Source organism: Impatiens glandulifera, chromosome 2 (genome assembly GCF_907164915.1).
Source record: "Impatiens glandulifera chromosome 2, dImpGla2.1, whole genome shotgun sequence".
Taxonomy (NCBI): domain Eukaryota; kingdom Viridiplantae; phylum Streptophyta; class Magnoliopsida; order Ericales; family Balsaminaceae; genus Impatiens; species Impatiens glandulifera.
The window spans coordinates 38,974,834-38,992,753 of NC_061863.1; the positions used below are offsets into that span (position 1 = coordinate 38,974,834).

The 17,920-nt window shown below is 34.6% G+C and overlaps 1 protein-coding gene and 1 non-coding gene across 2 annotated transcripts; both read right to left on the minus strand.

Moving 5' to 3' along the window:
* Positions 1–307: 307 nt before the first annotated feature.
* TRNAN-GUU lies at positions 308–381 on the minus strand. Its single transcript has one exon. It is a non-coding gene; the product is annotated as a tRNA-Asn (tRNA).
* A 13,712-nt stretch (positions 382–14,093) lies between these two features.
* Positions 14,094–17,003, minus strand: LOC124923646 (E3 ubiquitin-protein ligase WAV3-like). The gene is made up of 2 exons (XM_047463608.1): positions 16,681–17,003; positions 14,094–16,015 (listed from the first exon to the last, which is right to left on the minus strand). Exons 1-2 carry the CDS (start codon positions 16,846–16,848, stop codon positions 14,243–14,245), a joined length of 1,941 nt encoding a protein of 646 aa, XP_047319564.1. The 5' UTR covers positions 16,849–17,003; the 3' UTR covers positions 14,094–14,242.
* Between the last annotated feature and the right edge of the window lie 917 nt (positions 17,004–17,920).

A 17,920-nucleotide genomic window follows, 5' to 3' on the forward strand; every position in this document is an offset into this window, starting at 1 on the left:
AATTTATCATTGAACCAATTTAATGTAATAAATAAAGTTGCCTTTGATTAAAAGAGCTTCAAAATAGCTTGTTTGGAGAGTTTTTTTTTGGCAATAATAAGCTCACAAATTACATTATTAACTATAATATTGATATCTGCAACATAAATCTTATTTTTGAACAAAAACTATTGTAAGAAATACTAATCAATTATTAAAGAGTGTTTTATCAAGTTAATTAAGTAAACATTGGTATGTCATACAAGAGTAAAAAATTAACTATAAGTAATATAACATTAACAAAGAGGAAAATAATAAAAAAAATAACCGCTAGAAGGAGGGCTTGAACCTCCGACCTTGTGGTTAACAGCCACACGCTCTAACCAACTGAGCTATTCCAGCTTTGCTCTAAATGTTTTATAAGAATATATATCCAATTATACATTAACATCTGTATATAATAGAAACTAATGTATTTTTAGATCTGAAATGACATTAAAAAGAGAAAAATCGACCTAAAAGTGTTTGACGAACAATTTCGATGTTTCATTTGCTTCTTAATTAGAATATGGGCTATTTGATTAAGAAGAGTTTTCAAGATAACAGTTTTCTCTTTTTTTTAAAAAAAAGATAATATTTTCTATCATTGGAAATGTAGACACTTATGGTCTTCTTTCATTTTTAGGATTAACTAAGTTATTGAGTAAGGTATTTGACATTTGATTCAATGTTATTAGGAGTCACCATGTTTGAAGTGTTTCTTCTCACAATTGTTTTCCTTTTGACTTGGCAAAATCAAACGATTTATTTTATTTATTTTTGTGATATCTAATGACAATTTTCTCAATTATTTATAGCTATCTTCATATAAATATAATTGAGAGGAAATTTCAACCTAAATAATATTTATATTTTCTACTCTATTTAGATCTCTTTATTAATATGACCTCATTTCTCTAATTTTTTTTATTAAATATTTCAATATAAATGAAAAGCAAACAAAATGAAATTATAAAAAGAAGAATAAAATGTTAAGTTATGGAGCCTACACTTATAATAAACTCTACATTGTTAATTAGAGTTTATTGTATTTTCTTTTTTTGGTTTTGGGCTTGGGTCTGACCAAAGTTATTTAGGTTTATTACCTGAATGTTTACCCTATAAATATGTGATTATTAAGGGTTTACATTGTGGAGACAATATTCTAGAGAGATAAAGTGTGAGGCAAAAACTCTATATTCTTTTTTCTTCTTCATAGTAAATCTGGTGGTGGCTGAAATGGATGTAGTTTAATTTGAGTGAACCACTATAAATCTGTGTGTTCTTGTGTTCTTCTTTCTTGTGTTTTTACATATTATTTTTAAGCAGGTCGAATTTGGGAGATAAAAATCCTAACAACTGGTATCAGAGCAGCTAGGCTAGATCTGAGCATTGGAAACAATGACAAGTGAGAACAGTATAGGACATGGGATTAGAAGATTTGATGGGACAGATTATGCCTTCTGGATAATGCAGATTGAAGATTATCTCTATAGAAAGAAGCTTCATGTTCCTTTGAGTGAGAAACCAGAGAAGATGGATGAAGCTGAATAGAAACTCCTTGATAGAAAAGTTTTGGGAGTTGTCCAATTGATGCTAGCCAAGACAGTTGCTCACAATGTAACAAAGGAGAAGACCACCATGGGTCTGATGAAAGCTCTCTTTCTGATATGTATGAGAAACCATCTGCTAACAACAAGGTACACTTAATGAAAAGACTATTTTACTTAAGAATGGTTGATGGTACTTCTGTCACTACTCATTTGAATGAATTCAATACAATTGTGAATCAATTGCTATCTGTTGAGACTGATTTTGGGGATGAAGTTAGTGCCCTGATTTTGTTAGCATCTCTACCAAATAGTTGGGAACTTATGAGGGCAACAATTAGTAATTCAGTTGGAAATGCTAAACTGAAATTTGTTGAAGTTAGAGATCGTATTCTTGCTGAAGAGGTTCGTAAAATTGATTCTAGTGAAACATTCAAAGGTTTTGCTCTGAATGTGGAAAACAGGGGTAGAGATAATGATAGAAATTTCAACCGAGGTAAGAGCAGGTCTATGTCAAGGAGCAGGAGGAGTTAGTCCAAGTCTGGGCGGACATTTGAGTGCTAGAATTGTGGTAAACAGGGTTATTTAAAGAGGAACTGCAAAGCACCAAAGAAAAACGGTGATGATAAAAATGATGCAGCCAACGTTGTTTCAGAATCTGTCACTGATGCGTTACTTCTGTCTGTTGATAGCCCGATAGATTCATGGGTTTTGGACTCAGGAGCGTCTTTCCACACCACTGCCCACAAAGAATTAATGGAGAATTATGTGGCTGGAAACTGTGGGAAAGTTTATCTCGTAGATGGTGAGCCACTAGATATTGTTGGCATGGGGGGCATCAAATTGAAGATGGCAAATGGTTCTGTTTGGAAGATTAATAAGGTGAGACACATTTCAGGTTTAATGCACAATCTGATTTCTGTTACACAACTTGATGAAGAATGTCACAATTTCAGTTGTGGAAATGGTGCATGGAAGGTGACTAAAGGAGCAATTACTGTTGCTCGAGGTCACAAAACTAGAACGTTATACACGACTTCAACTTGCAGAGAAACTGTTGCTGCTATAATTGAGGACTCGAAGAACAGTGAGCTATGACATTGCAGGTTGGGCCATATGAGCAAAAAAGGGATGAAAATTCTTTTGAAGAATGGACAGATTCCAGAAATGAAGTCTGTTGAACATCAGTTATGTGAAAACTGCATTCTTGGAAAACAGAAATGAGTGAGTTTCTTAAAAACTAGGAAGGAGCTTAAGAAAGAAAGACTAGAGTTGGTACACACTGATGTGTGGGGACCTGCACCTGTTTCTTCTATTGGCAGATCATACTACTATATGACTTTTATAGATGATTCAACAAGAAAAGTATGAGTTTACTTTATGAAGCACAAGTCTGAAGTATTTGCTATTTTCAAGAAGTGGAAGGTTTTGGATGAAAATGAAACAAATTAGAAAGTTAAAGGCTTGAGATCTGACAACGGAGGTGAATATATCAATTCAGATTTCAAAGAGTATTGTGCTGAGAATGGGATCATTATGGTGAAGACTGTTCCCCGAACGCCTCAAGAGAATGGAGTAGCTGAAAGAATGAATCGAACATTGAACGAGCGTGCTAGAAGCATGAGATTGCATGCAGGGCTGCCTAAAACCTTCTGGACAGAAGCTATAAATATTGCTGCCTATTTGATAAACAGGGGACCCTCTGTTCCTCTTGAATTCAGAATTCCTGAAGAAATCTGGAGTAATAAAAATGTAAACCTTTCTTATTTGAAAGTGTTTGGTTGTTTATCATATGTTCATATTAATAAATGTGATAGGAGCAAGCTTGATTCAAAGTCTAATAAATGTTTTTTCATTGGTTATGGTGATATCGAGTTTGGTTATCGTTTCTAGGATAATCAAAATCGGAAGATCATTCGTAACAGAAATGTTATCTTCAATGAATAGGTTCTCTACAAAGATTGTGTTGGGAAGACATCAGATGGTGATTCCAAGTTGAAAGAGACTGGTACAGTCGATTTGAGAGAATTTTCAGCTGAATATATACCGGTTGTCGAAGAAGAACAATGTGTTGTTGAAGATGAAATCGTTGAGAACGTGGCCCCAGAGGTAAATCAGCAAACACCGGTTATACAGTTGAGAAGATCATCAAGGAATCGAAAACCAGTTGAGAGGTGGTCTCCATCTCTGAACTATATTTTGTTGACAGCTAGAGGTGAACCTGAATGTTATGAGGAAGCAATAAAATCTGATGAATCGATTAAGTGGGAGTCTGCTATGAAAGATGAGATGGATTCTTTGATGTTGAATCAGACTTAGGAGATCACTAAGCTACCAAAGGGAAAGAAAGTACTTCACAACAAATGGATCTTCAGGATTAAAGAAGAACATGATAAAACCATGAGGTACAAGGCAAGATTGGTTGTGAAAGGATTTCAACAGAAAGAAGGTATTGACTACAATGAGATCTTCTCTCCAGTAGTTAAATTGATGACAATCAGAACTATTTTGAGTTTGGTTGTGAAAGAAGACCTTCATCTTCAACAAATGGATGTCAAAACTGCGTTTCTTCATGCTGATTTAGATGAAGAGATTTATATGCGACAACCAGAAGGATTTGAAATCAAAGGAAAAGATGAGCTTGTGTGTAAGCTTCAGAAGAGTCTGTATGGTTTGAAACAGGCTCCAAGGCAATGGTACAAGAAGTTCGATAGCTTCATGAAAAGTAACAATTTTCTAAGGTGTGAAGCTGATCATTGCTGCTATATTAAGGGTTTGATAAATCGTACATTATTCTGCTCCTCTATGTTGATGACATGTTGATTGCTGGAGCAAGTTTGTATGAGATTAACAAGCTCAATAAAGAGTTGTCTGAAAAGTTTGCAATGAAGGATTTGGGTGCTGCTAAACAAATCCTTGGGATGAGAATTTTCAGGGATGAAGAAGTTCTCAAGCTTTCACAAGAAGAATATGTGAAGAAAGTTCTTAGCGGGTTCAACTTGTATGATGCAAAACAAGTTACTACCCCCTTAGCTAGTCACTTCACACTATCTAAAGATCAGTTACCTTCAACAGAGGAGGAGAAAAATTACATGGCCACTGTTCCGTATGCCTCTGTCATTGGTTGTATTATGTATGCGATGGTTTGCACAAGACCAGACAAAGCACATGCAGTGGGAGTTGTTAGCAGATTCATGAGCAACCCGGGTAGACAACATTGGGAAGCAGTAAAGTGGATACTACGATACTTAAGAGGAAGTACGGGTCTCTCTTTGTGTTTTCGAAAGTCTAATATGGGTTTAGAAGGATATGTTGATGCTGACAATGGTGGTGATGTTGATAGTAGGAAGAGCACAACATTGTACATTTATACCCTGGGAGGTACTGCAATCAGTTGGGTTTCAAAATTGCAGAAGATTGTTGCTCTTTCTAGTTGTGAGGCAGAGTATATTGCTGTGACAGAAGCTGCTAAGGAAATGATGTGGTTACAATCCCTTTTGCGAGAATTGGGTCAAGACTACGAGGGAAGTGTGTTGCGATGCGACAGTCAGAGTGCCATTCATTTGGCAAAGAATCCTGTTTATCATGGCAGGGCGAAGCATATACAGGTTCGTTATCATTTCATCTGGTCAGCTTTAGAAGATGGAGTATTAGCTCTTGAGAAGATTCCCGGGAGTGAGAATCCAGCTGATATGTTGACGAAAGCTGTGACAAATGAGAAACTGAAGTTGTGTGCAACTTCAGTTGGTCTTCTTCGTTAAGACACCGAATGGAAAGCCACTATCGATCGAGAGATGATGAAGTTAGTCTCCAGGTGGGAGATTGTTGAGTTATGGAGCCTACACTTATAATAAATTCTACATTGTTAATTAGAGTTTATTGGGTTTTCTTTTTTTGGTTTTGGGCTTGGGCTTGACCAAAGTTATTTAGGTTTATTACCTGAATGTTTACCCTATAAATATGTGATTATTAAGGGCTTATATTGTGGAGACAATATTCTAGAGAGATAAAGTGTGAGGCAAAAACTCTGTATTCCTTCTTCTTCTTCATAGTAAATCTGGTGGTGGCTGAAGTGGATGTAGTTCAATTTGAGTGAACCACTATAAATCTGTGTGTTCTTGTGTTTTTACAGATTGTTTTCAAGCAGGTCGAATTTGGGAGATATAAATCCTAACATAAAAAACAACATTTTCGTTAAGAAAAGACTAATATTAAATATCAAAATAAGACACGTTATTTAGAGGATTTGAATCAAACAATGAAGTTTCCAACTCTTTTGATTATCGTAGGAGAAGTTTAACAATTTTCTCCAACATTAGTTTCTTACATAATGGTGGTGTATTCACTTTATTTTTCTTTGGAAGAGCATTCAAAGAGGCTTTTCATATGAAACATTATTGGCTTCACAATCGGATCATCATAAGCAATTTTATTTACAATAAATATATATATATATAATTAATTGACAAACTTGTTTAAATTTTAACTTCAAACATTATAAATTATTAGATGAACTTAAGGCGGGAAATTTGACGAAATGACCTTAAAGATGCCTTTATTTGCATCCTTGGTCACTTGATAATTTTTATTTCTCTGGTGACTAGTTTATTTTATTTTTACGAAAATACCCTTATCGCGTAACTCGAAGGGAATTTTTTTATATATAAATACTCAAATTTTTTTATTTCGTTATTTTCTTTCTCTCTTTTCCCTCTCATCTCTCTTCTAGCGACGGCGGCGGCGGCAGAACCCTAAACAAACACATTATACAGATCGACGACGAAAACTCATTCTAATATCAGGTGATTGAATCGATTTATGTTCTTATTTTCATTATGTTCATCTTCAAACCCTAAACCATGAGCTTTTCTTATTATTCATCTTATTGTTCATTGTGGTTGTTCATCTTGTCGATGATGAAGTTGAAGATACTCTGATTCGGTTCTGCTTCAGGAAAGATTCATTTGATTCTCGCGACTAGGCTTCTCGCGAAGGGCTTCACGTTTCCCGAAGGGACTTCACGTTTCGCGAAACCCATATCAGATATCAACCAACCTCTACCCTGAACTTGATGCATTCATTAATGGAGGCTGTAAAAACCGAATCTTTAGCATCTATTATGAATGAGATCAGAACCCTTATGAACTTTTCGTTTGTTTGAAACATCTGGGTAGAATTCGACTGAAGGAGATGGAGCTAGGGTTCTTGATGTTTGTATGAACTTGGCATCTGTAACTTCTTCTAGCATTCGTGAGCTCCTCATGAATGGAAATAGGGATTTGTCCAAATTGAAGATGAGATCAACCCTTTACGAAACATGCGTATGGAAAGAGAGTGATGTAATACAAAGAAGGAAGACGATTAGACAAGAACAAGTGTTTATTGAGAAACAAAATAAGACTGTTTTGATCCATAAGTTTGTCCTGTTTTGATAATGCCAATTTCCAATTGATTCTTTGATGATGAAAGTGAATTTGAGAGAAGTTTTAATAATCTCTTCAATCATTTACTTTCAATGCAGATGTATTTATATAAGGCTGCTTTTGTTGCTTCTGTTGTGTATTGGAAATTTGGAATGAGTAGTTGTTGTCATCACCATTCTTTGGTTGAATTGTCATGTCATTTGACAGTTGTACTTCCATGTCATCAAATTATTTCCAATCATAATCAGAAATATACACTCTCTCAAATACACCTTAAACTCAAAAGGACCCCACTTCTTATAAACTTCAAATGATCTTTCATGATGGAGTTTCATCTGATTTGGTGGGTTGTTGTATGTGTTTCTTTGTGTTCCATTCCATGTTTTGTACCGTTTTTATGTTTATTTAAATAAAAATGAATGTTTTTAGCAAAAAATAAAGTCGAAAGGATAACTATGGCGAGTCTCAAGCAAGCCTATAAAGAATCCCCATTATGGTTTAACCCCACACATAATGATGCAAGTAAGTTCTTAATAGACTTATTAGCAACAAAAAAATTAGCTTAGCGAAATAAGCTAAATCAAACTAATCCTACAACCCATAATGTCATACTCTTCAAATAATCATTTTTTGCTTTCCTTTTCAAATCGAACATTACAATCTCATTTATGTAGTAAGTGCGTATAATTTGTATAGTGTGAATGTTTTGGCATGTTATTTTGTAATTTTATAATTTTAACTAGAATTCATTGGGTGGTTCTTTATCCTCATTTGGTATGTTGCTTAAACGATTATTTTATATACAAATCTGAAATAAGTTACGTAAAAACAAAATCTCATCTTCTCGGGATCATAAGACAATATGTGAGTGTGTATGTTTTAGGTAAATGGGAGAGAGTTGGCTTGGATGTTAAGATGCAAAAAAGATAGAGTAAGTGAAGAAGGGGGTATTGGCCAAAGAAGAAAAAAGAAACATTGAAGAAGAACTTGCTTTTATAAGGGCTCTTCTATCCATGCCAATGGATATCTATTTACGTAATATGGGGTTATGTTTGGTTAGGTTGCTTTCCTTTATGCTTTCTTTTCCTCAATTCCAATCATCAGACAAAGACTAAGGATGACCATTTCAATCACAAAATAACATATCAATAAATCAAACATTCTAATGAATAATTCACCGTTCAAATGTTTTAATATAGAATGGAAAATATTAAAAAAATCAATGAATGCCCATGTTCTCAACATATGGGGGACTTAATTTAAAAAATATATATATGTACATAATGTAACACATGAGGATTACATAAGAGTTTCATATTTGAACGAAAACCAGGTTTTAACATAGTATAGAAAAGTGCTGCAGGTATATTAAATTTGGTAGTAAATGCACGTAAGAAATTGGGATATATTTGGAATGGAACCAGTTTTGTTTATTAAACTGGTTCTTGATGAGGAGTTGTTATTGCAGGTCTAGGCGGTGGCATTTCTTCGGTTGCTATTACAGGTCCGGGTCCTATAGTAAATTGTAGACCCCTTCAGTGCCCAGCTTGTATCATAAACGCAACTTCACTTGCTGCAAGTGCTTCTGTTGCTTCCTGCTTTTTGAAAAAGTAAAACAAGATTCGTGACGTTAAAGATAGTGACTTTTAAACCCCCCCCCCCTCAAATACACCTTAAACTCAAAAGGACACCACTTCTTATAAACTTCAAATGATCTTTCGTGATGAAGTTTCATCTGATTTTGTGGGTTGTTGTATGTGTTGCTTTGTGTTCCATTCCATGTTTTGTACCTCTTTTGTGTTTATTTGAATAAAAATGCATGTTCTTAGCAAAAAATAAAGTCGAAAGGATAACTATGGCGAGTCTCAATAAAGCCTATAAAGAATCCCCATTCTAGTTTAACTCCACACATAATGATGGAAGTAATTTCTTAATAGACTTGTTAGCACCAAAACAATTCACTTAGCGAAATAAGCTAAATCAAACTAATCCTACAACCCATAATGTCATACTCTTCAAATAATCATTTTTTGCTTTCTTTTTCAAATTGAACATTACAATCTCATTTATGTAGCAAGTGCGTATGATTTGTATAGTGTGAATGTTTTTGCATGTTATTTTGTAATTTTATAATTTTAACTAGAATTCATTTGGTGGTTCTTTATCCTCATTTGGTATGTTGCTTAAACGATTATTTTATATACAAATCTGAAATAAGTTACGTAAAAACAAAATCTCATCTTCTCGGGATCATAAGACAATATGTGAGTGTGTATGTTTTGGGTAAATGGGAAAGATTTGGCTTGAATATTAAGATTCTAAAAAACTATAGAAAGTGAAGAAGGGGGGTATTGGTAAAAGAAGAAAAAAGAAACATTGAAGAAGAACTTTCTTTTATAAGGGCTCTACTATCCATGCCAATGGATATCTATTTACCCAATATGGGGTTATGTTTGGTTAGGTTGCTTTCCTTTATTCTTTCTTTTCCTCAATTCCAATCATCAGACAAAGACTAAGGATGACCATTTCAATCACAAAACAACATCAATAAATCAAACATTCTATTGAATAATTCAATGTTCAATTATTTTAATATAGAATGGAAAATATCAAAATAAATAAATGAATGCCCATGTACTCAACATATGGGGGACTTCATTTAAAAAATATATATATGTACATAATGTAACACATGAGGTTTACATAAGAGTTTCAAATTTGAACGAAAACCAGGTTTTAACATAGTATAGAAAAGTGTTGCAGATATATTAAATTTGGCAGTAAATGTCACGTAAGAAATTGTGATATATTTGGAATGGAACCAGTTTCGTTTTTAAACTGGTTCTTGATGAGGAGTTGTTATTGTAGGTCTAGGCGGTGGCATTGCTCCGGTTTCTATTACACGTTCGGGTCCTATAGTAAATTGCAGTTCCCTTCGTTGCCCAGCTTGTATCATAAACGCAACTTTACTTGCTATAAGTGCTTCCGCTGCTTCCTACTTTTCGAAAAAGTAAAACAAGATTCGTAACGTTAAAGATAGTGACTTTTAACCCCCACCCCCCACCCCCCTCAAATACACCTTAAACTCAAAAGGACCCCACTTCTTATAAACTTCAAATGATCTTTCGTGATGAAGTTTCATCTGATTTTGTGGGTTGTTTTATGTGTTGCTTTGTGTTCCATTTCATGTTTTGTACTGCTTTTGTGTTTATTTGAATAAAAATGCATGTTCTTAGCAAAAAATAAAGTCGAAAGAATAACTATGGCGAGTCTCAAGCAAGCCTATAAAGAATCCCCATTATGGTTTAACCCCACACATAATGATGCAAGTAAGTTCTTAATAGACTTATTAGCACCAAAACAATTAGCTTAGCGAAATAAGCTAAATCAAACTAATCCTACATCCCATAATGTCATACTCTTCAAATAATCATTTTTCGCTTTCCTTTTCAAATCGAACATTACAATCTCATTTATATAGCAAGTGCGTATGATTTGTATAGTGTGAATGTTTTTGCATGTTATTTTGTAATTTTTAATTCTAACTAGAATTCATTAAGTGGTTCTTTATCCTCATTTGGTATGTTGATTAAACGATTATTTTATATACAAATATGAAATAAGTTACGTAAAAACAAAATCTCATATTCTTGGGATCATAAGACAATATGTGAGTGTGTATGTTTTGGGTAAATGGGAAAGAGTTGGCTTGGATGTTAAGATTCCAAAAAGCTAGAGTAAGTGAAGAAAGGGGTATTGGACAAAGAAGAAAAAAGAAACATTGAAGAAGAACTTGCTTTTATAAAGGCTCTTCTATCCATGCCAATGGATATCTATTTACCCAATATGGGGTTATGTTAGGTTAGGTTGCTTTCCTTTATGCTTTCTTTTCCTCAATTCCAATCATCAGACAAAGACTAAGGATAACCATTTCAATCACAAAACAACATCAATAAATCAAACATTCTATTGAATAATTCACTGTTCAATTGTTTTAATATAGAATGGAAAATATCAAAAAAAAAATCAATGAATGCCCATGTTCTCAACATATGGGGGACTTCATTTAAAAAAAATATATATGTACATAATGTAATACATGAGGATTACATAAGAGTTTCATATTTGAACGAAAACCAGGTTTTAACATAGTATAGAAAAGTGCTGGAGGTATATTAAATTTGGTAGTAAATGCACGTAAGAAATTGGGATATATTTGGAATGGAACCAGTTTCGTTTATTAAACTGATTCTTGATGAGGAGTTGTTATTGCAGGTCTAAGCGGTGGCATTACTCCGGTTTCTATTACAGGTTTGGGTCCTATAGTAAATTGCAGACCCCTTCGTTGCCCAGCTTGTATCATAAACGCAACTTCACTTGTTGCAAGTGCTTCCGCTGCTTCCTACTTTTCGAAAAAGTAAAACAAGATTCGTGACGTTAAAGATAGTGACTTTTAAACCCCCTCCCTCAAATAACACCTTAAACTCAAAAGGACCCCACTTCTTATAAACTCCAAATGATCTTTCATGATGAAGTTTCATCTGATTTTGTGGGTTGTTGTATGTGTTGCTTTGTGTTCCATTCCATGTTTTGTACCGCTTTTGTGTTTATTTGAATAAAAATGCATGTTCTTAGCAAAAAATAAAGTCGAAAGGATAACTATGGCGAGTCTCAATAAAGCCTATAAAGAATCCCCATTCTAGTTTAACTCCACACATAATGATGGAAGTAATTTCTTAATAGACTTGTTAGCACCAAAACAATTCACTTAGCGAAATAAGCTAAATCAAACTAATCCTACAACCCATAATGTCATACTCTTCAAATAATCATTTTTTGCTTTCTTTTTCAGATCGAACATTACAATCTCATTTATGTAGCAAGTGCGTATGATTTGTATAGTGTGAATGTTTTTGCATGTTATTTTGTAATTTTATAATTTTAACTAGAATTCATTTGGTGGTTCTTTATCCTTATTTGGTATGTTGCTTAAACGATTAATTTATATACAAATCTGAAATAAGTTACGTAAAAACAAAATTTCATCTTCTCGGGATCATAAGACAATATGTGAGTGTGTATATTTTGGGTAAATAGGAAAGAGTTGGCTTGGATGTTAAGATGCAAAAAAGCTAGAGAAAGTGAAGAAGGGGGTAGCCAAAGAAGAAAAAAGAAACATTGAAGAAGAACTTGCTTTTATAAGGGCTCTTCTATCCATGCCAATGGATATCTATTTACCCAATATGGGTTATGTTTAGTTAGGTTGCTTTCTTTTATGCTTTCTTTTCCTCAATTCCAATCATCAGACAAAGACTAAGGATGACCATTTCAATCACAAAACAACATATCAATAAATCAAACATTCTATTGAATAATTCACTATTCAATTGTTTTAATATAGAATGGAAAATATCAAAAAAATTCAATGAATTCCCATGTTCTCAACATATGGGGGACTTCATTTAAAAAAAATATATATGTACATAATGTAACATATGAGGATTACATAAGAATTTCATATTTGAACGAAAACCAGGTTTTAACATAGTATAGAAAAGTGCTGCAGGTATATTAAATTTGGTAGTAAATACAAATAAGAAATTGGGATATATTTGGAATGGAACCAGTTTCGTTTATTAAACTGGTTCTTGATGAGGAGTTGTTATTGCAGGTCTAGGCGGTGGCATTGCTCTGGTTGCTATTACAGGTCCGGGTCCTATAGTAAATTGCAGACCCCTTCGTTGCCCAGCTTGTATCATAAACGCAACTTCACTTGCTGCATGCGCTTCCGCTGCTTCCTGCTTTTCGAAAAAGTAAAACAAGATTTGTGATGTTAAAGATAGTGACTTTTAACACCCCTCCCCCCAAATATTACCTCTGCAGTTAAAATTACTGGGTAGAGTGCTTGTTTGAATTATGTTCATCTCATAATTGTTATTTAAAATCACTTAATTATTTAATTTCAGCTTTAATTAAAAGCATCCAAAATGCAATTTTAATCCTAAAAACTTAATATTTAGATATGAAGTGCATTATACATGTACATGTGAAGAAAATAGAATTATCAAAAAAGGGAGGCACTTTGCGAAAAGGGAAGGCCCTTCGCGAGAAGCCCAGTCGCGAGAATCAAATGAATTTTTCCTGAAACGGAACCGAATCAGAGCATCATCAACTTCATCATCGACAAGATGAACAACCGCGATGAACAATAAGATGAATAATAAGAAAACTTAATGGTTTAGGGTTTGAAGATTAACATAATGAAAATAAGAACATAAATCGATTCAATCACCTGATATTAGAATGAGTTTTAATCGTCGATCTGTATAATGTGTTCGTTTAGGGTTCTGTTGTCGTGGTTCCGCAGCTGCCGTCGCGAGAAGAGAGGGAAGAGAGAGAAAGAAAATAACGAAATGAAAAAATTTGAATATTTATATAAAAAAAATCTTTTGCGGCGCGATAAAGGTATTTTTGTCCAAAAAATAAAGTGGTCACCAGATAAATAAAAAATATCAGTTGACCACATATGCAAATAAATGCATCTTTAGAATCATTTTGTCAAATTTTCCTTAAAGGCCATAATTATGTGGGAACTTAAGGCCAGATGGCCGAACTATATTTGAGAGTCCAATGCTGTATCCACATTTTATATGTAAAATAAACTGAGTTTGAAAGATGGTACATTTGAAGATACAGCCTATCCTCACTCTAGATGGTTCGGGCCATGGGAGTTGGACCATGGGTAGGGGAGTTGCATTTTTTTTTAAATCTGAAGAAGCGAAGGGAAGCTCAAGTTTTTTTTATGGGTTATTTGTTATACAAAACCGTGTGCTTGGCGCAATGATATGGGAGTCGGATGCAAAGCTGGTGCGTGCGGGGTGGGAGGAGAGGTAGACCTCAAGTTTGATTCTCAGATAACCCTTTCTTTTCTTCCCTCATTTTGGTCCGAAGACAGATAAACTCAAGCTTCAGTCGCTTGGTCTTCTTTGCATTTTTCGGTCGACCCAAAACAAAACTTATTTCAGCATAACCGTGTGGTGTGATGATTAATTTAATAGGTAGCATAAACTAACCAAAAGTCATGTGACTATGTTATCAAAACAGAATGAAATAAATACTTACTATACCTATAATTATACAACTCCCCCAAATAACAAAATCATTCTTCCCCTTATACAAAGAGTTTTATTGATTTACATATACTTCAGTCTTTCATATAACAAAACAATATTATTCATTTTACAGATTCAATCATATGGGATTTCTTCCCCTATGTAACAACGTGGCTTGAGATTGCGATAACATCTCGGTCATAGAACGAGTCTGATATGACCTAACAAGACTAGAACCTTCCGTCGAATCTCCTCGTGTCGTCGCTCTCTGCCACGAATGCGAGCTGAGACCCGATAAAACATAAGCCCTTCCAGAAGCCTCGTAAACTCGACGACTCCCCATTCTCTCTTGCATTTCCTTCAACTCCGCATCTAACGCCATGCAAAGCCCGTCTTTAGCTTTAGCCGAAACAGTTTCTGCCAATAACTTCCGAAAGTCCTCGAGTATACATGTTGCAACTGTCATGTTACCCTCTTCAGCCGCAGCTCGTGCCCGACCCATAGCCTCGGCTGCCCCGAGCCTAATCCTGTGCCGGTCAACTTCCAACGATACTACCACCACTTCATTCGTTTCGGTCCTTGCGATTTTAACCTCGACGCTTTCCACGTTTACGTTTTCTTTCCTAATAGGGTCGTCGTAATTGCATTTTACTTTAAATAGCGACGATGCCCCAACCGGTATGCTAACCGAGATGAGAAAATCACGTTCCTCGTCCGCGTACAAATCACCGATATCGACGAACCCCGTAAGTCGATCTTCCGACACGCGATGAGGGTAACTCCCGGTTTTAATCGATTCGACGTGAATCCCAAATTCTACACACTCAACCGAAACTTTCACATCCTTCGCCACCACGCTCAACAAACCGCCTATACACTGCGCAAACGCATCCTGGATAACTGCCTCTGTTTCGATGAAGGAAAACGTTCCACCCGAAGCCTCGGAGATAGAATGCAACGCGAACGCGTCGTGGTCAGTTCCGAACCCGAATGCGTGAACCGGAACCCTCGCTTGACAATCCGGAACATTCCGAAACCCGTGAGGGTTATACGTGTCTTGCCCGTCAGACAAGAGCATGATATTCGAAACCGGATTATGTTCCCTCCGGTCTTCCAAAACCTTTCTACCCTTTCTAAGCCCGTCGGCGATGTTTGTTCCTCCACCAGCAGCTAAGCCATTCACGGCTAGAAGAGCTTGCCGTTTTCCTGCGTCAGACATCAGACGCAAACGGAAGAGGCGTCGAGCAGTGGAGGAAAACGCGATAACTGATAGCCTATCTTCAGAACCGAGATTCTGTATCACGAAGCCCATGGCCCGTTTCAACAATGCAAGCTTGGTACCCGCCATGCTTCCGCTTATATCGAGCACGGTAACTAAATCAACCGGGGCTCGAGAAGTTCGAGCAGTTCGACAAGAATCTTGTCCATGAGACAAAACCGGAGCTTTGAGATGGACCAAAACCGTGAAACTATCAGAAGAAACTAACCGTGGAACAGAAGGAACTTCCGGGTATGTTTTCAATTTTACTTTTGTCGACGGTATAATATCTCCGTCATCAACTTTCTCAACAAAGTTAAAATGGCGATCCAAAACATCATCGTCGTTAAATACAGCAGGCTCGGGTGTCTGATCAATGACTGGACGAGGAGGTAATTGACGAATAACTGTCATCATCGAGTTATCTTGAGGGAAATCTTCGGGACTGATTCTAGCCCTTCCCGGAGGTTGATCTAAATTTGGACCCTGACAGGGAACATCTTTCCATTTGGCTCTACAAACAGGACAAACTTGGTTGCCATGTTTCACATTAGAAGCAATGCAATGGAAATGAAAACAATGTGAACATTCCGCAGTGAAAATTGCATTTCCATCTCCCCTTTTCATTGTTCCCAAACAAATAGTGCATATTTTCTGAAAACAGACACAAATTTAGATACAAATATTCAAAAACATACCAATATAGTTTGTTTGATCTAGATGGTTATCAAATAAGAATTTTTCAAAAAAACCAAATATCAAACAAAGCTCCAATTAGAAAAGATACAGGAAAGTGAATTGATGTAATGGAAATAATAATTTGAGAAAGAAATAAGGATAAATATGAATTGCTTTAGATGTGTGGCAAAGTTTTAATTAGGACAAAAAGCTAGAGAATTTTAAGAGTCAACAGATGTGGCAACCCACAAAGTTGCTTTTACACAACAGCAGGAGGAAGAAGACGAAAAAAAGAAAGGTAAAAAGAAGAGGATAATGAACAATAATTTTGTTGACAGAAAATGATGAAAGTTGAAAAGACATAAGCTAAGAAACCCCACAAAAGGATAGAGCAAGTGGAGAACAACAAGACTTCCAATAACAAGTAATTTTCAAAAAAAAAATCTTACCCATCTTTAATCAACAACAACAGATCATAAGATTCAAATAAACACTAATTTCAATAGTTAATCTCAATTCTCTGCATCTAATATGACTAACCCAATAACCCAGATGAAATTAAACAAAAGTTAAGAACATCATCCCTTTCATTCATGTTTCCCTAAATCTTATTCTCAATGAGTAAAAACCGAATTAATTACCTTAGATGATCTGCTGAAACTCTTAGAAAACCTCAGGCTCAGTGATGAAGGTGACGCCGTCGCCGGAGCTGAAGAAACAGGTGGCAAATCGTTGTCTAAGCCTGCTGTGGGCAACATGCAGTGGTTGAGTCCAAGGGCAACCTTCACTTTCCTCCATTGGCTACCCATTTCGCAATAGAGAAAGAGAAGAAAGTTGAAGAAATGGTGATAGGCTAGAAGAATCTGGTAAAAAGTGTAGTAATAGGAAGAGGAAAATACATTAAAATCAGAAAAGGAAGAAGAAGAAGAAGGGGAGAGATATTGAATGGGATGACTATTCTCTCTCTTTGGTATAATAAATATATAAGACCTGTTCTTAAAAGTCTTATATGAAGAAGGTGCGGCGCTTTTTGTTTTGAATCAAAATATGCGAAATCTTTATTCAACTATAATTTATTCTAATTTTTATATTTTCTATGTTTGAAATATCTTACTTTATATATATTTATAAATAAATTTAAATGCTAATTCAATCTTGTTGACTTATTTTAATAATCTTTAAATAAGTCACCATTTTTTTTTATTATTTTTTTATTCATTTTTTAAATAATCAATTAAATATAATTTTTTATTATTATATATTTATGTCATTTAAATATTTTATATAACTCAAAACAATAGACTTGCTCGAGATATAGATTAGTTGGTTCTTGTAATTGGGTATTGAGTCATAAATAAAAATTCGATTTCATTTTAAAATTTGACAAATTTTCATATTAATTTTGTGATAAATTATTAATTTTTTTAGCAGAATTTTGATTACCATAATACATATAGTTAAAATGAATAGAGATCAAATAAGAGTTACAACATAAAACATATTTACATACCAAGAACTCTTTATAATAATTGAGAGTTACAAATAAATTGTATAAAATCAATTCAAACATAAGAAGTTATGCATCTTATATCAAGACCATCCAAAGTGTCACAAAATGCTTCAACCACATCATCTTTGACCATGCTTATAATTTATACAATTTCACAAAATATACTAAATATCACAAACATTCTTCAATTTCTTAATAGCTTTAATAATTCTATATTTGGTTAGAAGTTACTCATTTGTTTTATTCAATTCATACTAAATTCAAATTATATTTATCAAATCCATAATTCAAACCTATTATATTGGTTCATACTAATTGAATTGAGGAGTGGTTTAGATAATTCAAATTAACATTTTTTTATATATTTTTTT

Coding starts and splice junctions, on each gene's coding strand:
- LOC124923646 (XM_047463608.1), bottom strand. CDS start 16,848: ATGGGTAGCCAATGGAGGAAAGTGAAGGTTGCCCTTGGACTCAACCAC. Junction 16,016..16,680: donor GTTTCAGCAGATCATCTAAG/GTAATTAATTCG, acceptor GTCTGTTTTCAG/AAAATATGCACTATTTGTTT.